The sequence below is a fragment of the Diplotaxodon limnothrissa genome, linkage group LG9 (genome assembly GCF_057381915.1).
Source record: "Diplotaxodon limnothrissa isolate DT_005_m linkage group LG9, D_limnothrissa_male_GT1.1, whole genome shotgun sequence".
Taxonomy (NCBI): Eukaryota; Metazoa; Chordata; class Actinopteri; order Cichliformes; family Cichlidae; genus Diplotaxodon; species Diplotaxodon limnothrissa.
The window spans coordinates 13,088,183-13,116,085 of NC_140604.1; the positions used below are offsets into that span (position 1 = coordinate 13,088,183).

Consider the following 27,903-nt stretch of genomic DNA (forward strand, 5'->3'; position numbering starts at 1 on the left):
GTGTGTGTGTGTGTGTGTGTGTGTGTGTGTGTGTGTGTGTGTGTGTGTGAATAAAAATACATGTTAATTACTAAACAGTGGAAAGGGGGTGGGATTAAATGAGTTTATGCTTCTAAGTTGTTTATGATTATTATTGCTTTGTTTTGCTTTTGTTTTGCTTTGTTTGTTTGTCCCTTTCTTCTCTGTTGTCGTACTATTTTAATACGTGTTATACACATGTTCAAAATAAAGAGTCAATGCAAATACATTCTGACTTTTCTGCACAGTATTGTTTATTCTGCTAATATTTTGCTAAACAATGACAAGGACTTTGTTTTATGCTGTAAAATGCAGCTATTGTCTCTATATTGTCCTTCAGACTTTTAGATAGTTGAAGCAAATGTTTATTACCCTTGTTTCTGGAATAAGAAAATAATTATAATGAAGGTATTAATTCTTTAATGACACTGAAAATTATGTTTTGGTTACTTTGGTATCTAATTTTTATCGTCTCTATTTTAGTATAATCTCTGTTATTTTTTCCTGTGTATTTGGATGTTCGCCTATGTGAGTGTGTTTATGCAGCTCCATTGATTATTTTGCTGTTGTTATTGGCCAGGATATCCTTGTAAGAAAGTCTCATGTACACGCATTGTTACTTGCAGTGTTTTAATTTAAAGCCGTAAGATCTCTCCATACGCTCCCCTTTACTACGGAAGCGTAGAGCTGCCACCCAGGCAAAAGAAAAATACAAGTGTATCACGTTATAACGTGAAAAGTTTATTGTTCTAACAATATATCATCATGTTTGTACAATATACTTTTCACGTTTGAACAACATAATATCACGTTATTACAATATACATAATTATCACGTTTGTACAATATAAATATTATATTGTACAAACGTGATGGTATATTGTTAGAACAATAAACTTTTCACGTTATAACGTGATACACTTGTGTTTTTCTTTTGCCTGGGTGGCAGCTCTACGCTTCCGTACATTTCTCACTCTCGGCAACTCACGTTTTGTTTTTTTTAAAGGAAGCCTAGTCACGTGACCGCGCAGCAACAAACCAATGTGGAGCAGGAAGAAGGGGGCGGAGCAAAGTGTCGCTGCAGGAGGGGAAGTGTTTGCACTGACAGAGCAGCTTTTTCGTGAAACGGGGGCAAAGTACTGAACCTAGAGGAAAGAAATTATAAAAAACGTCGATTCAATATCATACCTACGTTAACGTCTACATTTGGATCGATCCTCTTACCCTTGTCTCCTGGATCGTAGCCGAGATCAGCGTTAATCACGTGGGTCTCTGCTCCCTGATCGGTTTCCTGTGTTTGGAAAGAGTTCCAGCTTCATCGCGGAGTTTCTCTCGGTTTGTGGGCTCATCTAAAGGTAAGCACCGAGCTAACTTTACTGTGAGTTCAGTTCATGTTGAGTTTAGCTCCTGAATGACGTCTTCTGCTGCTCTCCTCGGTGTCTGTTCACAGTTTATTGTGAACACGTTGAGAGAAGAGCGAGAGAGTGTTTGGAGAAAAACACCAACTAATCATTAGCTCAGCATGCTGGGAGAAGTTGGAGCAGAAAAGTCTTTTCATTGTCCCTGCAGCTGTTTTTCTGCCTGCACCAAACCTCTACAGCCTCATTTCTATTTGAAGTGATAACAGGAAATGGATGAGAGCGATCTGCTGCAGTATCAGGGTCACAATAAACTTTATTATCCAGCTGCTGTGGATGAACACATGAGAGGAAGTGAACTCCTAAAATGATCTGCAGACAGCAGCTGGGCAGTAAAAGGATTGCAAAAGAGAAAAGAGGAGCATGGAGATACCAACAAGAACACACAGGACAAAAAGATAAAGACATGCAGCAGTGACTCGGTCACTGCAACATCCTTATTTACTGTTCAAGTGGGCACAAGTAAGGAATCCATGGTGCCTTTAGGTGCATCTCGTATACCCAGCAGTCTACACTCCAAAAGCCACAGGAGTTCACTCCAGGTATTTATTAAAACCACTTATTCTTATGATCTGAATATTTAACCACGTGTTAATCAGCAAGCTCCACCAGATTGTTGTTAACCCTTTCTCTGATCGCATTAATGAAACCTTTTGTAATAATTATATAACAAAGACTTGTGCATTATACATGCCCTGTACTTTGGGTATGATTACTAAACCTCCACGATATTTGTGTGTTTTTATATGATTAGCTGGTTTAACTGAAGACATGTAGTTATTAAATCCTAAAGTCAGCATGTGCCATTCACTTCTACATTAACAGATGTTACAAATTTAAAAATAAATAAATGAAAGCTCCTCAAGTACCTGTGTAATCACTTTAATAGTGGTTACATGCTCAGGTCATTTCTTTACTACAGTTCTAATTAAAAATCTCTGTCTGTGTGACATGTTGATGAAAAGGTGCTGCTGGAATCTAAATGATTCCATGTAGATATCATAATGGGCATGACTTATCTGATAATTAAAGAAATTCACAAGGTTAAATTAGTTTGTCTTTTTCACAGAGACATTTGGAGCAAGCATATGATGAAGTATACTGGTTACAACGTAATATTTTTGAGGTAGAATATAATAAGTAGAAACCTATTAAAAAATGCCTGTAAAGCAATGCATATGTTTTGTGTCACCTTAGTTTTGGCCCTGTTTAACAAACACTTTGTTGAATTAGTAATAAAAATGAGGTTGTTTTGATAACTTTAATATTGATATAATGTTAGCTCTTAATTACTTAAAATAATACAAAAAATTATAAGAAAGTAATGAGAATGTTTTTATGTCAACCAGGAAACCTGAAACTGTTTTAAAAAAACTTTTCTGGCTTGAGTTTCCGATGCACCTAAAGGCACCGTGGCTTCTCTACTGGGTCCACACATGCCTCTTTTCCAATAGTTCCTAGTCAAGTCGACTCAATTCTTAACTCATTACAGTCGAGTACCAACTCAGTGTACTTAGGACCGTTACAGTAACACGGAGAAAAGTCCCATGACATAATTCGTATACATCAAAAACAACAGAACAATGGAGAACATTGAGACGGTGGTACTTGCTGCTGAACTGAGGGTAAGCATCTGCACCTCTGGACCACAGTGTTCGCATCGACTAGGTAAAAAATTAACTACCTGGTACCAGCTAATACCTGAATGCTGAAGGTTGAATCGAGCTGAGCCAAGTAGGTGGTAGTGGAAGGGGCTAATATTGGTCAGCAACAGCAATCTATTGTCAAGAGTAGATGCTGTAGCTGCAGTCAAGGGGAGGAAGATCTTTTCAAGCAGGATTTGTAAAAAGCATTTTGACAGTCACACAAAGATGGACAGCTTTTGTTCTGAGGGTTTGGAAAGAGTTTGTCTCTGTCAGTGTCTGCATTCACTTTGTTCCTCTAATAGAAAATCAATGTGCAGATGTTTATTCATGCACTGACTGCTTCTATTCATCCTGCAGCTGCTGGAACAAATTAATGGTCTAAAAGTTGCTTTGCTCAGGTCTTTGTTTGCTCTGCTTCCTTTTTCTTCTTCCAGGGATCAAATACAGACATTCATATAATAAATGTTGTTTTTATTCAAAAATACATATTTTAGTGCACATTAGAATGAGAGTTTTAGATGCCTACCCTAGCATAATAGGCCAGAACTAGTCATATCCCACAAAAGTGTATAAACCCAAATCCATCCTTTGAGACATGAGTTTAAGGCCCTGTCATAGTAAAAAGGCTGCTTAGAACCAATGTCACAGTTACTCCTGAAGTGTTACTTAATAAGAGAGTTACCCCACTTTGCAGTACAATGATTTCTACAAAGAGTCACAGAGTAAAATTTGTACTTTTAACATGTGAGACACTTTGACTCTTCAGTGCAGTGTGGAGCCTAACGAATATCTGCTTTGTGTCCCAGCTGATCAGCAGGAGGAGAAGAGTCTGACGGAGCAGCAGAGGAACATTTTCAGCCGTCTGGACTCAGCTGAGTCACTACAGAGGAAACAATGAGCTCAACACAGAAGGTGAGGAAAATATTGCTGTTACATTTTTTTTAAACTGATGTTAAAAGACAAAATAAAAGGTCACAGGACACTGAAACAAAGTCTTTAAAAATCAAGATTAAAATTAAAACCACACATTTTCATACATTGAATAATTTTTTTCAGTGAGCAGTATTCAGGACATTTCGTTTTGATAACAAGAACTGAGAGAGTTCTGAAGGCAGGAGGAATCTAACCCTGTATTATCAACGTATACCTAAGAAAGTGTAATTCCTTATCAGGATGTTCAAATAATGCTTTGAAATTATGTTTAGGATGACCAGATAAAGTAATTAAATCATGAACTGTCACGCTGTGCTAATAAATGTTACAAACAAATAAAAGAAAACATGGAAAGTAGGAGTTCAAGCAGAGCAGCCTCCTCCTGTTCACTGAGACATGGCTCACGGACCACACACCGGACTCTGTCATAAGTCTGGATGGCTTTCAACTGGTTAGAGCGGACCGGAATGCAATGGAGAGTGGTAAGAGGAGAGGTGGGGGACTAGCAATGTATGTCAATGAGAGATGGTGTAACTCGGAGCACATCACTGTGAAGGAACAGAGCTGTACCAAAGACATTGAACTGTTGGCAGTTAGCGTCCGGCCATACCACCTGGCCAGGGAATTTTCACACGTTATTGTGCTGACTGTTTACATCCCACCCTCGGCCGACGCTACAGCAGCCTGTGATTACATTCACTCCACTGTCTCTCAGCTACAGATGGCACATCCGCAGTCCCTCATTATTATTTCTGGGGACTTCAATCATGCCTCACTATCTGTCACTCTCCCAAACTTCTTCCAGTACGTTGACTGCCATACAAGGGACAGCAAATCCCTGGATCTATTGTTTGCCAACACAAAGCAGGCTTACAGTGCATCACCCCTCCCCCCGCTTGGCCACTAAGACCACAACCTGGTCCTTCTCCACCCCACCTACACTCCTATGGTGAAGAGGAACCCCCCCACGAAGAAAGTGATATGGGTGTGGTCTGAGGAATGCACTGAGGCCTTAAGAGACTGTTTTGAATGCACAGACTGGCAGGAACTCTGCAAGCCTCACGGTGAGGACATCGACGCCCTCACTCACTGCATCGCGGACTACATTTCTGTGTTGAGAACACTGTGCCTACCAAGAAGATACAGTGTTTCTCAAACAATAAACCGTGGGTCACCCGAGAACTGAAGGCCCTGCTGTACAAGAAGAAGAGTGCTTTCTGGTCGGGAGACAAGGAGGAACTTAAGAAAGTCCAAAAGGATCTTAAATACAAGATCCGAGAAGGCAAGGAGTGCTTCAGGAGGAAGATGGAAAACCAACTCCAACAGAAAAACGTCAGAGAAGTCTAAAGGAACATGAAACAAATCTCTGGACATTTCCAGGACAATGGAGGAGCCACAGTGTCTGCTGGCCGGGGGTGGGCTAACGACTTGAATCTAGGCGATTAGAGGATCATCAGGGGGTCCTTTTGTCCCTCTGTGGGGGGTCACTCCCACTAGGTTTATATCTGGGACTCTCCACCATTTGACCTTAGAACTGAAGAAGCTTCTCGGATGAGAGGTGAAACGTCTTCAAGTAACTTAAAGAAGTCCAGACACTTTTCTTTGCAAGCTCCTTTGACATTTGAATATGGCCCACTTATCACCTCTCCCACCCCCCAGGTTCCATTAACCCCCCTCCATTTGCCACCCCCCCCCCCTCCGGGTGCAATGCCATTGTCACCTGAGCTCTCCTCTCACCACAACCCTGCTTCACCCCTATCCACACATCTATCCACAACAAAGCAAGCCCCACCCCCCCACTCCAGCCCAGCCTCACATCTACTTCACAGCTGATCAGGTGAGAAATCAGCTCAAGAGGACGAAGGCAAGGAAGTTCGCCTACCGTTCTGGAATTGGGGTGGATGACGCTGTCATCTACCTGGTACACCGATCCCTCTCTCACCTAGAGCAGGCGGGGAGCACTGTGAGGATCATGTTTTTTGACTTCTCCAGTGCTTTCAACACCATCCAACCCGCACTACTGAGAGGGAAGCTGGAGGGAGCCGGAGTAGGCAAACAGCTGACTGCATGGACCATCGACTACCTTACCAACAGACCACAGTATGTGAGGCTCCATGACTGTGTGTCCGAGGTGGTAATCTGCAGCACGGGGGCACCACAGGGCACGGTTCTCTCACCTTTCCTGTTCAGCCTTTACACTTCAGACTTCTGTTATAATTCGGACGATTGCCATATACAGAAGTTCTCAGATGATACAGCCATCATTGGATGCGTATCAGACGGGAATAATCAGGAATACAGGGGGGTCATCAGTGACTTTGTTGGCTGGTGTGAGACCAACGTACTCCAAATCAACGCCAGCAAGACAAAGGAGATGATCATAGACTTCAGGAGGAAGTCCCACCCCCTGCAACACCGGTGAACATCCAAGGGAAAGACATTGGGATAGTGGACTCTTATAAGTAACTGGGTGTTCACCTCAACAATAAACTGGACTGGACTACAAATACAGACGTCCTGTATAAGAAGGGCCAGAGTCGACTCCACCTGTTGAGGAGACTGAGGTCCTTCGGAGTCTGCAGGACTCTGCTAAGGACATTCTATGACACTGTGGTAGCATCTGCCCTTTTCTATGCAGTGGCCTGCTGGGGGAGTGGATGCACGGACAGGGACAGAAGCAGGATTGACAAACTGGTGCGGAGGTCTAGCTCTGTGCTGGGATGTCCCCTGGAGTCTGTGGAGATGGTCGGTGAGGGGAGGATGTTAGTAAAGCTGACATCCATCATGAACAACCCACATCACCCACTGCATGAGTATGTGAGTGCGCTGAGCAGCTCCTTTAGTCAGAGACTGAAACACCCTTGCTGCAGGAAGGAGCGCTTTCGCAGATCATTCATCCCAACAGCAGTTAGACTCTATAACTCCTCAATCACGATGTCATGAGTCAGTGGACACTGTGAACATCCACGGTCACCACTTCATGCATAATGGACCTTCCATGACCTTCCAAGCTATATAGTTTGTCTTCCATATTTCCAACTATATCCATAATTACATACTGTGTATGCTACCATTGTATATAGTGTATTATCTTAGTTTTTTTCATTGATTGTACTCAATTGTATTTTTGTATTTCCTTCTGATATCTGTACCTGAGCTGAGGTGACGCAAAAATTTCCCCGTTGTGGGATCAATAATAATAATAATAATAATAATAATAATAATAATGATGGATTGGATTTATATAGCGCTTTTCAAGGCACCCAAAGCGCTTTACAATACCACTATTCATTCACTCTCACATTCACACACTGGTGGAGGCAGCTACAGTTGTAGCCACAGCTGCCCTGGGGCAGACTGACAGAAGTGAGGCTGCCATATCGCGCCATCGGCCCCTCTGGCCAACACCAGTAGGCAAGTAGGGTAAAGTGTCTTGCCCAAGGACACAACGACCAGGACAGAGAGCCCAGGGATCGAACCGGCGACCTTCCGGTTACAGATACGATTCCCAACCCCCTGAGCCACGGTCGCCAAGTCTTATCTTATCTCTTAAAAGTATAGACCTGCTACATATTTAGTGCCATTCTGAGTTAATATTAACATTTGTGTATAAGGACTCATTGAGTTACTTTTAAAAAAATCAAATGGCTTATTGGCTATTTTTGATCTAAGATATATATTTTCAATTTTTTGAGCAATATAAAAGATGGACTAATCCATTGTGATGCGACCCTTTGAATTTGACCTCCACATTTTGAAGCATCAGCCACAATTATCTCCAAGTAAGGAAATGGGATGTTTACACTGAGCATACTTGTCATAATTACTGAAATATTTGATGATGTCATGTTCAGAATTTGTATATGCAGATATTTTGAAGAACATCTGCTTGCTTTACTTCTGAGAAACTCTGCCTATCTAAGATGCCCTTTTTATATTCAGTCATGTTAAGATAATTGTCTAAGACCCCTCGAGTGGCCTCTAGAAGAACTGCAGGATTTGGCACTTCTGTGCCAGCTTCAATTTTCAGCCCATTAAGTTTTGTCTTGGTTTGCACTCGCACTTGGTGGGATTTCATGTGCTACTACCACATACTAAACATTTCTACATATTAAACAAATATCTAGGACTGCCTTCTTCCACTTGTACAATATTCCTAAAATTAGAAATATGTTGTCTCAGAGTGAGACTGAAAAACTAGTACATGCATTTGTTACTTCTTTGTTGCACTTTTGTAATTCATTATTATCAGGATGTCCTTAAAACTCCCTTAAAAGCCTTCAGTTAATCCAAAATGCTGCAGCAAGAGTACTGACAGGGACTAGAAAGACAGAGCATATTTCTCCTGTTTTGGCTTCCCTTTATTGGCTTCCTGTTAAATCCAGAATTGAATTCAAAATCCTGCTCCTCACATACAAGGTCTTAAATAATCAGGCCCCATCTTATCTTAATGACCTTGTAGTACCATATCACCCTATTAGAGCACTTCGCTCTCGCTCTGCAGGCCGTCAGGTTCTCATGTTGTTGCTAAGGATTGTCTTATTGCACTGGAGTCACACTGGGTTAAATATTTACACTTGGGTTTTAAGGGGTATTTATTATTTTCTTCATTATTTTATTTACGGGTTGTACGGAAGCCCCAAATGCAATTTCATTGTTCTCTGACAATGACAATAAATAAATAAATACTAAAATACTAAAAATACTACTTGTTGTTCCTAGAGTATTTAAAAGTAGAATGGGAGGCAGAGCCTTCAGTTTTCAGGCCCCTCTTCTGTGGAACCAGCTTCCAGTTTGGATTCAGGAGACAGACACTATCTCTACTTTCAAGATTAGGCTTCAAACTTTCCTAGTTATGCTGCAATAGACGTAGGCTGCCGGGGATTCCCATGATGCATCAAGTTTTTCTTCTTCAGTCACCTTTTTCATTCACTATGTGTTAATAGACCTCTCTGCATTGAGTCATATTCCAATAAATAAATAAATTATTATCAATCTCTGTCTCTCTTTCACAGCATGCATTTCGTCCTGTCTCTCACAGGTGGTTCTCCTGGAGGTTTCTTCCTGTTTAAAGACAGTTTTTCCTTCACCTGTCACCAACGTGCTTGCCCATAGGGAGTCATATGATTGTTAGGTTTTCGGGGGGGGGGGTTGTATTACTGCAGGGTCTACCTTACAATATAAAGCACCTTGAGGTGGCTGTTGTTGTGATTTGGCGCTGTGTTAATAAAATTGAAATAAATGGAACTAAAAATTGATCTGCTTGAAATTCTCTTTTCTATTAAGCAGCCTTGTTGCTAACATGACTGCATATTGTTGTTGTTGTTACTATATTTCAAACATGTAAACAATATATAGGTACATTTAGTAAAGAAAATAAGAGAGAGAAAAAATACTACATAAAAGTCAATATATTTCAATATAGCTACCATTCTGATTCCTTTACATGTTCAAAGGGAGTGGGAAGAAGTACACACTTATTTAATCCCACCCCTTTGCCATAAGTTATCAGTTAATATTTAGTCAGCTTAAATAGTGAACAGATTTCTGATATAATATATACTCTAATATCACATCATGACATTTTTTTAAATAGAGACATTCACTTAATTTCAATATTTTTCCCTTTCTTTATAGTTCGAGAAGATCATATTTTTATAACTCTTTTTGAACTGGTTTATGTTCGGACATGGCTTTAATTCCATATTCAAACTGTTCCACAGTTTCACTCCATGCACGGAAACACAAAAGCTTTTTCTTGTAGTGCGTACCTTCCCTGTTTCGAAGTTACAAAAAACCCTTAAATAATAACTTCCTTCTTTCAAAAAAAACATGCTCTGAATATTATGTGGCAGTTCTTTATTTTTTGCTTTGAATAGACTTTGTGCTGTTTGGAATTTCACTAGATCGTCAACTTTCAATATTTCAGACTGCAAGAATAGTGAGTTTGTATGTTCCTGTAACCTGCATTGTGGATGATTTGAGCTGCTTTTTTTTTTTCTTTTTTTTTTTTTAAGAGTAAAAAGTGAATGTAGTGTGGTTATATAGTTGTTGCCCCAGGCCTCTGCACAATAGCTTAAGTATGGTGAAACCGGTGAACAGTAGCGAATATGAAGTGATGTTCTGTCTAATACCTGCTTTAGCTTGTTTATTATTGCAATGCTTTGTGATACTTTGTAATGAATATATCTTACGTGAGCTCTCCAGTTAAGTTTTTCATCTATTATTACCCCCAGAAATTTATTCGCACTGACTCTTTCAATATCAACACCCTTTATATGAATCTTAGCATTTGTATTTAAACTACTATTTCCAAATAACATACGTTTAGATTTATTCAAATGTAATTATAATTTCTTTTTATCAAGCCTTCGTGCTGTTTCATCCTCGGATTTTAAACTAGTATTAATTTACGGCTCATTTTGTTCCACGACTGCATTTCACTCATTGCCTCTGTTTGTATCTCTGTCATTGCAGGACCAACATGGAGCAGGAGGTCCGAGCACTCAGGAGGCCGACAAGCCTCAAAGAAGAAAGGGAGAGAAAAAATACACCTGTGACGAGTGTGGGAAGGCTTTTACTCGGCCTGGAAACTTAAAAACACACCAACTCATCCACAGTGGTGTTAAAGCATTCAATTGTGACTTGTGTGGAAAGTCTTTTACTCAAAAGAGTGCCCTAAAAACTCATCAAAGCCTCCACAGTGGAATTAAAGCACACACCTGTGATCAGTGTGGGAAAAGTTTCACATGGAAACAAGGCTTAGAAAGGCATAAGCTCATCCACAGTGGAGTTAAAGCATACACTTGTGATCAGTGTGATAGAAGTTTTACTCAAGGTAGCCACTTAAGGATTCATCAAGTTTCCCACTCAGGAATTAAAGCATACAGCTGTGACATCTGTGGGAGAACCTTCAGCCATATAGAGAATCGAAACAAACACCAGCGGATTCACACGGGACAGGATGTGTACTGCTGTGATCAGTGTGGCAAACGATTTGTAGCATACAAACATTTACAAATCCACAAATTTTCTCACACTGATGAGAGACCCTATAAGTGTGACCTGTGTGATAAAGCTTTTAACGCTCCATATTCCCTGAAAGCACACCAACAGATCCACACCAGAAAGAGACTCTTCAAGTGCAGTTACTGTGAGGTATGTATTTGTATTCTCCTCTCCTCCTCTCCTTTCGATGCGACAGAGTATCTAATCAATTCAGGTTATTTTTTTGTCACCAATGTATCATCCACAGTTTTCATGATGTCGTTTTCAAAGTTTGTGTGATGGTAGACACTGATAACTGCTTGAAAAGTTTTAGTTTTGTAAAAATTGGGTCATGGTCACAACGAACATGAAAACCAGTGAAAACTTTAAATTGTGCACAATTTGTATTATCCACAATACTAGGCCTTGGAGGACATGAGCGTCTAGGTTGGCTAAGCATTTGAACTTGACCTTCATTCTTTGTGCCTAGGGTTAAAGTTTCAAGAAACTATATTGAGTATTATATCACATGCTAGGGCATGGAGAGAGCTGTACATCACACTTTCTTTTCTTTTTTTTATATGAAAACCCTTCGCTATGATTTGCTACCTTATCATGGTGAAGGGTTTTGTGTGTCCTGGAGATCCCAGGTGCTATGTTGGTAGAGTCTCCCATGGCAAATTGGTCCTTGACTGAGGGACAGGCAAAGAGTGATTCAAAAAACCTGTGTGAAAGAAAAATCTAGGGAACAGTTCACCTTGCCCTGGGATAGGGTTACCGGGGCATCACCCTGGCCGAGGCCTGGGGAGGGTACCTGAGGGTTAGCACCTGGCGTCCAAGCCTTAGTTCAGGGGTGGCCAACTCCAGGTCTTGAGAGCTGGTGTCCTGCAGGTTTTAGATAACACCCTGGGTCAACACACCTAAATCAAATGATTAGTTCATTACCAGGCCTCTGGAGAACTTCAAGAAATGTTGAGGAGGTAATTTAGCCATTTAAATCAGCTGTGATGGATCAAGGACACATCTAAAACCTGCAGGACACCGGCTCTCGAGGCCTTGAGTTGGCCACCCCTGCCTTAGTTGCTGGGACCCAACAGGCCACAGCTCAAAGAACGGCCCACCACCTGCAGGAGGCACCACACTGCATTTGGGTTTAGTGCACTCTGGTGGACTGATCCCCGGCTACCCAGGCTAGTGATTGGGACATTGAACAACACCTCTCTGGTTATAAAGGAGCCTTAGTTATTGCATTTGGTTCAGAGGTACCAGCTACATACAGTCAGGCTCATCTGAACGTGAGGCTTGGGCTTGGAACCAGTCTGGATTTGCCCTTTGTGTGAGGTGTCGGCCTTGGCTGGGTACCTTAGTATCCCTTCGGGTTGCTGCCGGTATGGTGGAGTTTCTCCAGAATGAGAGGGTTTGTTCCCTATTCCTTTGTCACTGAATAGGTCCCGACAGTCGTCTGTGCTTATGGGCCGATTGGCAGCTTCAAGCATGGGTGTCGAACTCCAGGGTTTGAGGGCTGGTGCCCTGCAGGTTTTCCATAACATGAATTATGTGATTACCGTATTTTCTGCACTATAAGTCAGACTTACAATTCTTTTTAATTTTCTCAAAAATCGCCAGTGCGTCTTATAATCCGGTGTACTTTATGTATGAATTCCGGCTGTGTTTACTGTTACGGTAAACACTTCAAGACATGTTGAAGTAATTTAGCCATTGAAATCAGCTGTCTTGTATCAAGAACACATCTAAAACCTGCAGGACACCACCCATCGAGCCCTGGATTTCGACAACTGTGGTTTAAAGTGTTCAGCCTTCTTGGAGTCCGTGGTTGGGGTGCTTGAGGGTGCTCCCCCTGTGGACTCATCCTATTGGGAGACTGGAAGTTTTTACAGCTTGGCAAAAGTCTTGAGCCAATACTTCTCCAATTATATGGTAAAGATAATAAAATACACAATTTTAGTATGTAATGCATCAAGGTCCTAGGTCAAAGGTCAAGGTGACACAAAATAGTAAGAAGCTTTTGCTTTAGTTTCCAATGTGTCATCTGCAGTGATGGGAATAACGGCGTTACAAGCAGAAAAAGAGAGAGTGAGTTTTGAGTCGTGAGAGATTTGTGATGTTTAGCGTGTTTGGAGTGTGTAGTTAATGTGTTGAATTGTGTAGTTAGTGTGTAGTGTTGTGGATAGTTTTGTGTTGTGTGTCAGAACAATGAGGTGACTACTGTCTCCAGGTAGAAACAGGAGTGATACACCTGCTGTCAGACCTGCAGGTATCAGGCTGTGATGTTTCCTTTATAGTGGACAGAAATTTTTGGAGTGGCACAAATAATTTGTGTGGCATCTTATTGAAGAACAGCTGATTGTTCTGTAAATAGTTTGAAGTGGTTATTTAAAAAATCAAGATAAAAGGTAAATGGATGCAAATAACTTTGTTGTTTGCAAAACTTGTGCGTATGATTTTAAAATTGACAATTTATATTTGCATTTAAAGTTATGAAATATGATTCATTAAACATGTTTGTGGTTGTTACAGTAAAAAATCACTTTTTCTACTCTGATTTTATGTTTTTTGTCTGATTTTTGATCAGTTGTGTTAATACAGTATGTCAAAATGAAAACATAACTGTAAATTCAGACACGTGAGGTTGTGCTGAAAAGGATGATACCAAACAAGGCAAAGTTTTTCAAGGTGAAATGTGGAGGTAAAATCAAAAGTTAGAAAAAATGGCCAATTATACCCTGGACCCCAGAGGGTTAAACGTTTTTTTGTTTGTTTGTTTAAGTAATGCAATAGTTACTTTTCAAGTAATTAATTACTTTTAGAATATTGTAACTCAGTTACTAACTCAGTTACTTTTTTGAAGAAGTAACTAGTAACTATAATTAATTACTTTTTCAAAGTAATTTGCCCAACACTGTTCATCTGCCAGCTTTAAAGCACTATATTAGTCTTCATTCTTTATTTAGTGAGTCAAACAAAATTCTGTTCTGGATACAAATTTGGGGTAACATTAAGTTAAGCGCGTGTGCCTCTTGAATATGACGTGCTTATACTTTTTTGTATAATTTTAGTTATAGTAGTTCAGTAAGGTAAGTGCTATGATCCAAATCAGGGGTGTCAAACTCCCCTGATTTGGATCAAGGACACATCTAAGGCCTGGAGTTCGACACCTGCGCTCTAAACAGTAAAATGTAATTGGACATCTGCAGAGATGCTCTTTATTTCAGGCAACGTTGAGGATAAAAATGTTGAAGTGACTGACTGACACTGTGTTTGTGTCTTTGTTTAGAAGCAGAGCGACACAGATGGATGCAGTTCTCAACTCTGTCGTTGCTGTGGTGGCGGGAAAGAATTTTTTTGTGACTTTTGTGGAAAAATGTTCAGTCAGCAAACAAGCCTCAAAACACACCAGCGAAGACACACTAGACACAAACTGAACTACTGCAACAAATGTGGGAAAGGCTTCCCCACTCCAAGTACATTAAAACGCCATGAACTCATTCACAGTGGGGTTAAAAAGCACCTCTGTGATCAGTGTGGGTCATCGTTCATCAGTACAAGTCAGCTTAAAAGGCACAAGCGAGTCCACACAGGAGAGAAACCATACAAGTGCAGACACTGTGACAAAAGCTTCTCACATTCAGGTAATCGTAACCTTCATGAAGCTACACATTAAAAAAAGAACTATAGCTGTGACCAGTGTGACAAGAGCTTCAGGAATCTCATGTGGCAAATGAACGGTTTCACTGTTACCAGTGTGCTAAAACATTCACTTCATATTCTGCTCTCTGCAAACATCTGCAGGATCATGAAGGGCTGAAATCATTCCCATCACTGGATCACAGTGAATCAGAAGAGAGAGAAAGAACAGAGACTGAGAACCCTTGAGATCAGGCTCCACAGAGTTCAGATAGAATCTCCTCCTCCCCCTTTTGTGAGTGTGGACGCTTCCTGTCTTTGCTCTTTAAATGCTTTGCTTCTTTTATTGATTTTTATGCTGGTTTTTCCCTTTTTTCCGTATGAGCTTACCTGCGATAGCTTCTGGAAACTTATAGATCATTAGGACTAAAGCGTTCTTAACAGAAACAGCAACATTTTTATAGTTACCGTATCTTCAGCGCTCCGTGTGTCTGTGGCCTAGACACAGCTAAAGCCTGATTACAGCGTCTGGGCACCGAACAGCCTCAATAGCCTGGAAAGGTGCTAACCGCATTATAATAAATCCTCAAGCGATAATCCCCCCCCTTATGCGCGTCTTAAAACCAAGACACAAATCATGTCTCAAGAAAGGGGGAGGACGTATCACAGGCAGGGCACAGCGAGCTGAAATCTCTGAAACCGACTGGCCTTCACTTCCTACGAGACAGAGAAGCTCTTCTACCCCTGTATACGGGAGGAAACAGGACTGGACAACCGTGAATAGGATGGTTAACAACAAACCTCCAAAACAACTGAATGTGAAACTGCAGAACAGATTTGCTCCACTATCAAAGGACCCTGGATCTATATCGGACAACCATCCATCTAAAAGCAGCGAAGTAAGGTCTGAAAATCTGTTGAAAAGTAGAAGACCACAGGGAAAGCTAAAGGCTAGGCCTGAAACTCTGATTGTGGGTGACTCTGCCGTAAAGGATGTACAAAGCATGTGCAGTAAGAACTCTTAAGTCCTCTGCTTTCCTAAGGATATGGTCAACAACCTGAAGGAGAGAATTCTTCAAATTGCAGTTGAATATCCAACTGTGACAAACATTGTTCTGATGAGGCAGCTATGAATGAAAATGTTCTGCTCGTCACATTTTACGCTTTCTAAACTGTTCTGCTTCAGTGTTCATGTCGAGTGGTTCGCTTTGTTCTAGCAGTTGAATGAAGAAATCTTTTGTCGTGTTATCAAGTTTTTATTGAATGTATTTAAAAACGTGTTCTGCAGATGTTTTCTTGTTAAGGTTGTTGGTGTTGTGAAATTCTGCAACAATTAAATAAAAGTTTAAAATGTTAAATTAAGAAACAGTTTGAGCCTTGATTTCACTTCCTGTATTTCAGAGTAAAGACTGAAGTGACAGTCAACCTGATGTAACAGCCAAGAAAGATTTAGTTTGTCTATGAACAGTGAACACCTGTGTGGATCAACGCGCTTGTTTTCAAAAGGTTTCTCCAGGCATGGAGAAGATCCAGGCCCCAGACATCCAGAGGCCCCAGAGTGTGAGAGCCCAAGGAGGACCACTGGAGGGGCATCCGTGCCACCCTCTGGGAAGAGCTGAGGATTCCCAGACGAGGGGTCACCCAGCGGCCACAGAAGCCAGAAGGGGCTGCAGTAGCATGCCCGCCAGCTCTGCCGGCATCCAGCTGTGCCAGAGTAAACCTTTTTTTTTTTTTTTTTTTTTTTTTTGGCCTGTCCCGTTTGGCTCTTTTGCCATCAGAATTGTTGTCTAAAGGCAAAGAAAGATGCCCAACGGATTTACTTTACCAAACTGACCATCCCAGCCTTGCCGTAATGGTCCATTTGATTCACCTTTTATTGTTTATTTTATTTTCACTTACTGAATACGGGACAGACTTGACTGGGGGAAAGAAGGGGAGAAAGAAAGAGGGAAAGAGAAACAGCTGAGAAGAGGGACGGGGGAGAAGGGCAAAAGACAAAAACCAACAGAACGGGCAGAGAAAAAAAAATGCATATATCAATCACCTGGATCACCTGCTGAGAAAGAAAAAAGAAAGCAAGCAGAAGAGAACAAGAGTAATAGAATAAACAACATCACAATGATATATGGGAATATGACAGTAAATACTAAATGTTAAACATTATTGTGCAGCACATAAGATCAACAGAACACAGTGTGCTTTGAGGTAGGAGCCAAAAAGGGTGTAGTTTGTGGGTGTGATCACCCGTGTGTACACCTGTGAGCATGGACGCGCTTGTTTTTTGTTTTTTAAAAGGTTCCTTCATGTAATAATCTGCTAGAGGGTGTGGGGGGGCCACAGCCCCGTCCTCCAGGGCGTGAAGCAGGTGTGGAGGAGATCAAAACTCCAGACATCCAGAGGCCCCCAGAACACAAGAGACCAAGGAAGACCAACAGAGGGGCAGCTGCGCCACTGTTCCAGTAAGAGCTGAGGAGAGTCCCAGATGAGGGCTCACTCAGCAGCCGCGGAGCAGAAGCCAGGGGGAGTTGCAGTGACGCGCCCGTGAGCTCCGCCGGCAGCCAGCTGCGAAGTGGCCCGAGCGAGCCCCAGGCTCCAGGCCCCGATAAGCGGCCGCCAAGGAGTGAGCCGGTGTGTACCTGGACGCCCATCCCCGGACACAAAGAACCACCAACGCACCGATGTCTGAGGGGGTCCGCCACTGGCAGGGGAAGTGGTGGTAGGGGGAGATAGGCCTCCAAACCTTGGAGGGCCTGAGATGTCCCCAGAGAGGTGGCGCCTGACACCCAACCTGACATATAGACACAGACATACAGGCACACACAGATACAAACATCCATTCCCGCCCTCATGCTCTCATATGCACTTACTCCACACTCAACCAACGTGGAGACAGACATAAAGAGACGCTGTACACACGATCACGCTCCCCAAGCGTACTCTACAAACCGGGTCTAGGTGCCCCCGCCCCTGGAGGGGGGAACTGCACCCAGACCCAGGTGGTGTTTCCCTTTTCCCTGCGGTGGGGGGAGGCAGACCGCCCCGACTCCGCAGCAGCAGGAAGGCTCCACACTCCAGACCGCAGTCGGACGGCCAACTCCTCCTCCTAGTCCTAGACCCCTGCTCCAGCAGGTCGCAGAGAATGGGGGTGAGAGAAGACTCCAAACCTCCCTCCACCCGCTCATTGTAGTGTTGATGCATGTGTGTTCTAAGGTGCATTTAAAACCCAGGAGGGCTTGGAGCTACCTGCCAGAGAGCAGCAGGTAAGCGCATGGTCCCTCCTGCTAGCCCTCAATGTCTACGTGTATTTAAAATTGAGAGGTGGGCAACGATGCCAGGGGTGGGGTGTACACCCTGATGGTACTTTGGACTCCGTGTATCGTGCCCACCCCCAAGATCCTATATGTATGTGTAATGAGAGTGTGAGTAATGTGAATGTCTAAGTTGTGGGATAAAATTGAGGCAGAGGCAGCCAGAAGGGGACAGAGGGGGGGGTAGCCTCCTCTGCACCCTGGTGACATACCCCTACTCCAAGGCCCTGCATGTGTGGGTGGTTGTGGTGGAGCGGGAAGAGGGAGGCAGCTGGAGATGGGGAGGGAAGGAAGGGAGGGGCAAGTGACCCCTCCCTGGGGCCAGCTCCCCCGCTGACCCCAGTAGGCACCCCATACTCCGCGACCCGCCAGGGAAAGGGGGCCCAGTGCAGCAGCGCCGCCCGGCCCCACAGAGCCCGGGACAGTCCACCCAACCCCACCACAGAGAAAACTGCACCCACCCCACCATCCACTCATCTTCCAGACTACATAAGACAATAAACACCCAGGCTGAGATCTTCCTCCACCTCTCCTGTATCTCCCCCTCCTGCAGAGGGAGCTCCTGAGGAGAGGAAAGCTCCTGCAAGATGTGACAATCTCCCCCACCAGTTGAAGAGCCCCCCAGGTGGCTCGACGCACCGGCGGCACCCTGCTCCAGGGCTGGGCCCCCATGCACCCACCCGCCCACAACCCCGGCAACACACCAACCAGGACCCAAGCCCCCGAGGCCCGGTCCGGGTCCCAGCCCAGAGACGGAGCGCCCCCAGAACCTCACGCCCATCCCGGACCCACCCAGGGGCAGCCAGGCTACCAGGTCAGTAACCCACGTCCGTCAGCACAGACCCTCCCCTAGCCCCGCTGCACGCAGCCGCGAGGAAACAGTCACCTGAGAGCCAACAGAGCCCCAGAGTAAACCTAAGGGTCCCCGCACTCCCCAGAAGAGGCCTGACCAAGCCCCGGACCCAGGCCCTGCTGAGCAGCCACCGGGAGTGATCTGGTATATATCAGAGCGCCCAGCCCCGGACACGAAGAACCACCAAGAACCACCAACGCACCGACACCTGAGGGCATACCTCCCTCATGTGTAGTATTGCTGCGTGGAGCCCAGAGGGATGAATGAATGAATGAATCAAGGCTTTATTGGCAACATGCAGGTTGCCCCGCAGTGGAATAGAACCCCCCCCCCCAACTTACACACACAACATAGACATCACATGGGAATACAGGTCGGAGATCGGCAGCGTTACAGAAAAACACGGAAAAAGTACACGACAATGGGAAAGTAGAAGAGGAAAAAGAGACCTCTACTCGTGCTGGGCTCCTATAGAGGACAGCATGAGAACAGGAAACAAAAAAACTCCTCTACACAGAGAGCACATAAATGTCCACAGTACAACATTATGGAACACATGACAAGCCACAGGGTTGGGTAGAGGGTGAGGACTAATCCGAAGGAAACACAGCAGTCATCCTGCCCTGCGCTATTATTCCAGCGTGGACCCAGACCCGCCGTGTTCTCCAGGAGAGGACAAGCATCGAAGGCATTTGGAAAGGGAATGAGTGAGTGCTTATTAGTGTTAGTGTATGTGTGTCCAGAGTTCAGCTGAGACAGTGTCCTCTGCCCTATCAGGCTAAGTAAACAGTCTGCCAGCCAACCCAGGTGGCCTTGCATGGAGTGGGAAGAACAGTCAACACACAGTCGTTATCAGGGTGTTTTTGTTCGGCTCCAGCCTTGAGCCCACAGCTGGCGCCGAGGAGGTAGCCGCATTATGATGTTGATTTTTCTTTTATGCGAAAAGCTCAGGAGAATTTCAAAGCTGTTCTTTAACACTCCGACACTGGTCTCTCAATCTCCCGTTGGAGAGCCTCCCCATGATGGTATCAAACTTCCGTTCCGTGGTGTTGTCATTCTTTTGCTCAGATAGCCGATTCTGAGAACTCACAACTGCAGTGTGAGTGAGCTGTTCTGCGATGTGATCCAACTTTTGCTAGAAGGTGTCATTTTGAGCACGCCTCTCCTTGATGTAACCCAGTATACACTCGGAGGTGTTATTCTGAGTCTTCAGGGCAGCTGTAAGCGTCTCCAAGGTCTTAACCATGCTGCTTTCAATGAGCCCGTTCTAAGAAGTCGCTCCTAGCATATCTGCAATAGAGCGTTTTCAATGCGTACTAAAAACCGTCCTGGGACTCACCTGAGTAGCTCACTAAAAAGTTATGTGCACCCCTGGTTAGAGTCTGACAGCTGCTGGTAAGAATGACCTGCAGTAACGCTCCTTCCTACACTGTGGGTGTAAAAGTACTGCTGAACGAGCTGCTCAGTGCTTGTACCGTCTCATGCAATCATAACAACCTTTGCAGATAAGAAAGGTCTGGTACATGTAGTTCGTCTTCACACAAAAACAAACGTGATTGAAAAACCTGTAACAAAAATTACTTTTGTTATGTGAAGCTACAAACTGATGAACTAGATTACTGGTAGAAGGATGTATGAATGAAACATGGTCTGCCCTCTTATGCATATTGTATGAATGTATCATGACTTATTATGGCTCCTTTAAGTTAAAAACCACTCCTGCATGTTTTAGTAATAAAATCTTTGATCAGTTTCATAAATTGTAACACTGCTCATTTTAAGTGTTTTTCATTTAGTGCAACAGCTGGATATTAACCTCATATGTTTGTTTTCATTAGTGTGTTTTCACTATCTTGACAAAACAGAACATAAAAAACTTAATATAGCCATGAGATGTGATTTGAGAAGTATTTTGTATATTGTGTAGGAAAAGCTGCTCTGTACCGTAAACGCTGAGCATCAAAGTTCGTGTCCAGCCAGAGACGTCTACCTCAGATAAAACTGACATATTAGATATCAAATAACTGAAACTTTAATCCCAATGTAAAACAAAACAAGTGTGCGTATGGAGAGAAATAACAGAGTAACAGAGACTGATGAAACATTGCACAGACATACAGAATCCCATTTTTAAAATCAGTCACTCCTGTTAAAAGATGAGATATTATTAGAATACTTTCAAAAAGCTGAAAATGACCTTTACCTTGCAATAACACACCTTGGAAACTCCTATTGCAGCGGTCCCCAACCCCCGGGCCTCGGACCGGTACCGGTCCGTGAGTCGTTTGGTACCGGACTGCGAGAGTTGAGGCTCAGATCTGAAATGTATGGTTTTCAGGGTTTTTATCGGTTTTCAGCGTTATTTTGTTATCGTTTTTATCGTTTTTTCCTGGATCTTTTCACGTGTGTTATGAATAAATCTTCTTTTTTTCGGTACCGGTACTAGTTTTATTTTGTTGTATTTATCCGCGACACCTTAAAGGCCGGTCCGTGAAAATATTGTCAGGCATTAACCGGTCCGTGGCACAAAAAAAGTTGGGGACCTCTGTCCTATTGTGATTAAGTGCTATATATAAAAGGAAATACATTAATAAAAAATCATCTAAAATCAACTAATCAAACTCAGCCAGCACAATAAAATGCACTTAAATTGATCAAAAACTGAATTGATAAATTCTTATTTAGAGATCTCTTCAGTTCAGTGATGGTGGATTATAATCTCTTTTCAAATCATTCAAAAAAGAGAAAACTGTAGAACATGTTATATTACACTGTGAGAAGGTAACTGATCCAAAACCTCAGTAACATAAAAATGAAACTGGATCTTATTGATTTACTGCAAAAGGGCTCAAGAAGTGAAAGTTATCAGGCCTTATTCCAGTTTTTAAAAGAGAAAATAGTTGCTGGTCGACGTTCCAGTTCACACTCCACACCAGTTGGTGGCGGTAATTCACCATTTTGTTGTTTGACAACCACAAATACAATTTCTAAGAAGAAGAAGAAGAAGAAGGGGCGGAGCAAAGTGAGGACGCTCCACGAGAGGAGGCGTTTGCAGAGAGAGCTGCTTTTTCATTCAAAGAGAATAAAGTAGCACCAACGTTTGGATCGATATCTGCATCGATCTGCCCACCCTTGTCTCCTGGATCGTAGCTGAGATCAGCGTGAACCACGTGGGTCTCTGCTCCCTGATCTGTTTCCTGTGTTTGGAAAGAGTTGCAGCTTCATCGCGGAGTTTCTCTCGGTTTGTGGGCTCATCTAAAGGTAAGCACCGAGCTAACTTTACTGTGAGTTCAGTTCATGTTGAGTATAGCTCCTGAATGAGGTCTTCTGCTGCTCTCCTCGGTGTCTGTTCACAGTTTATTGTGAACACGTTGAGAGAAGAGTGAGAGAGCGTTTGGAGAAAAACACCAACTAATCATTAGCTCAGCATGCTGGGAGAAGTTGGAGCAGAAAAGTCTTTTCATTGTCCCTGCAGCTGTTTTTCTGCCTGCACCAAACCTCTACAGCCTCATTTCTATTTGAAGTGATAACAGGAAATGGATGAGCGCGATCTGCTGCAGTATCAGGGTCACAATAAACTTTATTGTCCAGCTGCTGTGGATGAACAGATGAAAGGAAGTGAACTCCTACAAAGTCTCATTTTAATGAGTGTGGCTGCTGTAAAGTGATGCACAGGAAGATGTTAACAAAAACTAATGAAACAGAGATGAAAGTAAACAGTGTTCATATTTGAAAGCACAGAGAATAAAATATATTGTGCTGGTTAATGTGCAGCTCTTGGTGATTTGGAGAAATCATGTTTTTAATCATGTTGTGGATTGAATTTTTATTTTATTTTATCTACAGAAGTTTTTCCCACTTGTGATTGTTCAAATTGATTTGTTGGGTTGACTTGAATCATGTGAAGGTTTAAAGCTGCACTTCCCCCAAAAAGAATAAAGTATAATCAAGAAAAATGTAATAATGTCTTCCTGTGTCAAACACAGCTGCAGTCAAAGCAGGAAGGAAAGCACTGAAACCACTGATCAAAGCTCATTAATCAAAGACCGCTGATCAATGGCCATGAGTACCATTCCCGCTGCAAGGGATCAGTGGTTGTTGATCAATGATCATGAGAATTTGCATATTAATGCTCAATAACTGACCTCCCAGCCCATTGTTCCTTCAGTGGTTCTAGTTTCAGTCATTATGCAAATGCACTGTTGAAGATTGAGGAAACCTGCAGTCGGCTGAGACTGAAGAAGTCACTTGGATGAGTCACGAAATGTTTCTCCCACAAAAAGCTACGTCCAGATGAACAGAATCAAAGTTTGGGGAATGGTGGAGTTTGGAGAGCGGCACCATGGGGGCTGGAGAGACTTGTACGGCAAGCGCGTACGCTAAATTGGATACGATACAGAGAAGATTAGCATGGCCCCTGCGCAAGGATGACACGCAAAATTCGAGAGACTTGTGAAGTGGTGATCAGGTGTGGGCCTCTGTTATTATGAATGGTGGGGGTGGTGGGTGGAACTGGGGGGCTGAAGGAGTTGAAAGTGTGGGGTGGGGGAGTAACAGGTCTGTCCCTGTTTGTGGAAACCACAGGAGGAGCTGTTCAGGCTGTTGCTGGGTGTGAATTGTTGATGGAGTCTTTAAACTTGTAGTTGCTGTTTTCCAGACTGAAGCAGAGTCGTTAGCTGAAAACTGGTTTTAGAGATTCATTCAGGACACCTTCTCAGGCTCTTACAGCCTTACCTGTATCATAACAAAGTGTATAAACCCCAATCCACCTTTAACATGGTCCTTCTCCCAAACCTTCAAATAGGACTTTCTGGCCCTGTCATAGTAAAGGGCTGCTTAGAATATTAGAGCCAATGTCACAAAGTTCCTCCTGAAGTATAAGTGAGTGAGAGAGTTTCCTCACTTTGCAGCACAACACGTCTCACAAGATTTCTACAAGCAATCAGAGTGAAATTTGTACTTTGTGTTGTCAGATGAACATATGAGACACTTTGACTCTTCAGTGCAGTGTGGAGCCTAACAAAGATCTGTTTTGTGTCCCAGCTGATCAGCAGGAGGAGAAGAGTCTGACGGAGCAGCAGAGGAACATTTTCAGCCATCTGGACTCAGCTGAGTCACTACAGAGGAAACAATGAGCTCAACACAGAAGGTGAGGAAAATATCACAGTTTCACCAAATAATCAGTCACGTCTAAAACTCTCATCCTCCCAACCTGTTATATGACTGTGTTGTATATTATTGTGTATTTTTAAATTATGTTTACAAACACAAAGAAATCACAATCAATTATCCTTCTTTAATATTAGTAGTATTATTATCAATTCAATTCTCAATACAATGTTATTTATACAGTGCCAAATCACAACAATAGGTGCCTGAACGTGGTTTATATTGTAGGCAGACCCTACAATAATACATACAGGGGGGGGGGAATCCAACAATCATATGACCTCCTATGAGCAAGCACTTTGGTTACAGTGGGAAGGAAAAACTCCCTTTTAACAGGAAGGAACCTCCAGCAGAACCAGGCTCACTGAGCCTTCTTTTCTCAATTAACAGTGAAAAAGTACAGGCTCTGGAATGTAATCAGAGTAAGAAAGTAAAAGTAGCTCCTTGAAGAACATTTTAACCACATGTTTTTATCCAAAGTTAACTGAACCTTGTGCTTTATTAATGTAATAATAAAATAATATTAGTAAATGAAGTACAAACAATTTCTTTCTAATAAAGGTTCTCTGTTTTATCAGTTAAGTAGAAAATGAAGGAAAATAAAACATATGTGTATTTTCTGTTGCCTACACTGTAGAGGGTGACTTTGCCTCTAAACAGGAACATGAGCAGGGAAGAGGTTAAAGTGGGATTGAGCAGGTGGGAACCCTAAAATCAGCTGTAGTGGCTCAGCGTGGGGAAAAGAATCACAGCTCACAATAATTTCTGTTGAGAGCTCCAGTAGATTTTCTTCAAGTACAGGCTGTGATCAGCTGACCTGCTGCTCTCTGTGGATGTACACAACTGAATTCAACCAGATGTCAGCAGATGTTTCATGAGCTGTCCTGGCTGATTTTCATCCTCTACACTGACAGTACACTGTCTTTATATTAGACACTATACTGTTGGTATGAAGGTGGAACTCAGTGAATGAATGTCAGCATCAAGAGCTTCAGTTTAAATGAATCTCTGCTACACTTGATGTAATCTAACTGTGACATGAGCACCACAGTCACTGTGCACCAGTCACACACTGTTCTTTACTTTAAATCCATCACAGTTCAGCAAACGTATGGAACGCCAGAACTGCCATAATGAATTAATTAAACACACCATTAAATAATTAATTAAATGTGGCAATAATTAATTAAAATTGGAATTAATTAATTAAATAAATAGTTATGACACATGTAATTAATTATTTATGTATTTCACATTTTAATTAATTATTGACACATTTAATTAATTATTGACACATTTAATTAATTGTTTAATGATATATTTATTTATTTCATTTTGGCAGTCCTGGCGCCTGGCTCTCATCTTGAAATAATTTTATCTGTCAGCCTCACCCATCAAACTCAGGGGGCGGGGTTAACGCTGATCGAGTCAAAACCATTGCTTTGGCCTGGTGGCCATTGTTTCTAGCACACAACAACCGGCATGTGGAAGCTAACAGAACTGAGCTTTGAAAAACCCTGTTTGTGTGTCACCAAATACCGTTTTAATATTTTTTTTAGCCGAGAATGTAGTGGTTTAATCTTCATGTGTCTGGTCGGTTTGTCAAGATACAGCCTCTTTGCAAAAGTGTTTCGATGATTTCGGAGATGTCTGCCCAGTCTCACGGCAAAGCGTGGGATAGACCCGCTCGCCTCGCAAGCAATCCCACCGACAAAGCGCAGGCCCCGGTACACAGCTGTAGTAACCCCCGCTGACTTCTTTTACTGAGTTTATATTTATCGGTGTTTTATTTCCTGATGTTCTTATGTGTCCTACGTGTTTCAGTCGCCAATTCTGAATTATAACTAACATTAAAAACATGTTTAAGGAGGAGAGAGAGCAAATAAATCTGTTTAACATCTGATCTTTGGGTTTTTGTTCAGTAATCAGCGTGACCTGTGTATAAACACATAAAAGAGATAACGTTGGTGTTTCCGTCATGTAGTAACTGCTGGCTTTAACTGTACAAAGGTTGTTCGACACTATGAAACACATACAGACTTCATGATGTTCGGCTAATATTTTTATTGTGAATATTAATCATGCTGACCTCGCTCTGTACACCACGCAGAGAGGTCAGCATATCCACGATATCCACGATATCCTCAGCTCCATGAGTTAACACAAAGTTTCCCAGCTGACTATCTAACTGCCAACTATTCCAGAGACGTGAAAATATACAGCATAAAGAAAAGTGTAAGAGACTCAGCAGCAGATTAGAATAACAGTTATAGATTTAATAAATCACCAAATGAATCCAAGAAACGAGCAAACCTGTTCCGACAATTTGAGTTTGTATTCCCTCAGCTGCAGACTCGCTGCTGTTTAAATGTTTGAAAAGGAAGATTAGATATAAAAAACGTCAAACATAGACTCAGTCTGCCTTCACATTTGATATGAGGCCAGCACGTATAGTGGCCTCAGCAGGCTATTACTGAAATACACATGCTATATCATAAACTATGATATAAACAGGGAGGTCCTATTAACATGTTTAGTTTTAAAGGACACCTTCCTGCCTTTAGTCTCATTCATGAGCAGTATTAGTTTTCTTCTAACATCCAGAAGTCTGCACAATGTGTTTCATAGTTTGTAACAAGCCTTTGACAGGTAAACATAACATGACCGAAAAAGCAAAAAAAAAAGAAAAAAAAAAGAGAGAGAGAGTTGACATAAGAAGAGAAAATTCTCTCAATTATGGAGACAGGCAAATGGTTCATTTATGTTTGATGTGTGTTTATTCCTCCCTAAATATCGTCGGTGAAGTTCGCCATGCACGTCAGATTTTCCTGCGCATTTTTATACCTCTGCCAACAGAGAGAGAAAAAAAATCACATTCTAACAGACAGCTGGTGCTTAGAATACAGTTGAATAACTATTAAAAAACAGATGATATTTAGATGATAGTTCAGTCTAACACATGTGCCAGTGAACCGTTAAACGTCTGTGAAACTATGCAGTTATGAAACGTAACTTTAACCTCAGCCAAACCGATTTGCTCAGTTGTAAATAAAACAGCGAAGTAAACGTGACCCGACAGACAGAACCTGAGTGAATGAAGTCCAGCGTTTAACCACTGAGAGCTAAAACTCAGCTGAGGTTTCAAAGCTGTGTGCCGGTGATTGGACATCAGCCGCTGATGAAGCTGTTCGCCTATAAAGTGCTCTGTAAGGAAACGAGCTCCAGCAGCTCTGCGCTCGGGGAAAACACTATATTTACTTATCTTGTGCAGAAAAATGCGCTGACATTGCGTTATATCGAGCACCGGCTGCCCAGTTAAACTGTGACTATCACCAGGTAACGTAGGCGTGTTTCTTGAATTAGCAGCAGGTGTTAAACAGCTGACAGATGAGGAGGAGGATGCATGCAGGTAAACTGAGGGTCTGTTGAGCTGATCGCTGGTTTCGTGAGAAAAATGTCAGCTCGTTCTTTATGTTACAGAAGCACAGAGACACAAGACCATGCGGAAAGAGACGATCGTTCGGTGAAAATGAGAATCTGCGAATGCAACATGTGGAACACGGAGAGTGGAATATGTAAACAAACCGGTTAACGTAACCCCCTCGGTGCACTCTGCATGCTAACTGTTAGCAGAGCTAGTGAAATCTCTGAAAACATCTGAGCACTTTTGCAAACATGTTCTATGTTGACAACCTGACCAGACATACGGCGCGACATTCGCGGCTAAAACACTGTTAAAAGTGTAGCTGGTGACAGAAAAACGGGGTATTTTAAAACTACACCACCACTGCTGCCTGTGATTTGATCTGCATTCTGGGATACCTGGCTGCCCCAAGTCTACACAAGCAATCGATTATCTATGTGATGGCCAAACCCGTGGCCACACTCTAAAGTCGGTAACTTTTGTATTTTCATTCTTCATTTGA

At 42.5% G+C, this 27,903-nt stretch overlaps 1 protein-coding gene, 1 non-coding gene and 1 pseudogene across 2 annotated transcripts in view; all 3 read left to right on the top strand.

Moving 5' to 3' along the window:
• The first annotated feature begins 1,107 nt into the window (after positions 1 to 1,107).
• Positions 1,108 to 27,903, top strand: part of LOC146625277 (uncharacterized) — a 31,752-nt gene continuing 4,956 nt past the window's right edge. The window contains exons 1-4 of the mRNA XM_085362146.1: positions 1,108 to 1,373; positions 3,889 to 3,994; positions 10,493 to 10,588; positions 10,673 to 11,173. Of these exons, the coding sequence (XP_085218272.1) occupies positions 3,977 to 3,994; positions 10,493 to 10,588; positions 10,673 to 11,173 (615 nt within the window). The 5' untranslated portion in view covers positions 1,108 to 1,373; positions 3,889 to 3,976. The remainder of the gene's footprint in view (positions 1,374 to 3,888; positions 3,995 to 10,492; positions 10,589 to 10,672; positions 11,174 to 27,903) is intronic.
• LOC146625278 (uncharacterized) lies at positions 4,524 to 5,461 on the top strand (annotated as a pseudogene).
• LOC146625279 (U6 spliceosomal RNA) lies at positions 23,166 to 23,271 on the top strand. The gene has a single exon (XR_014906530.1). It is a non-coding gene; the product is annotated as a U6 spliceosomal RNA (small nuclear RNA).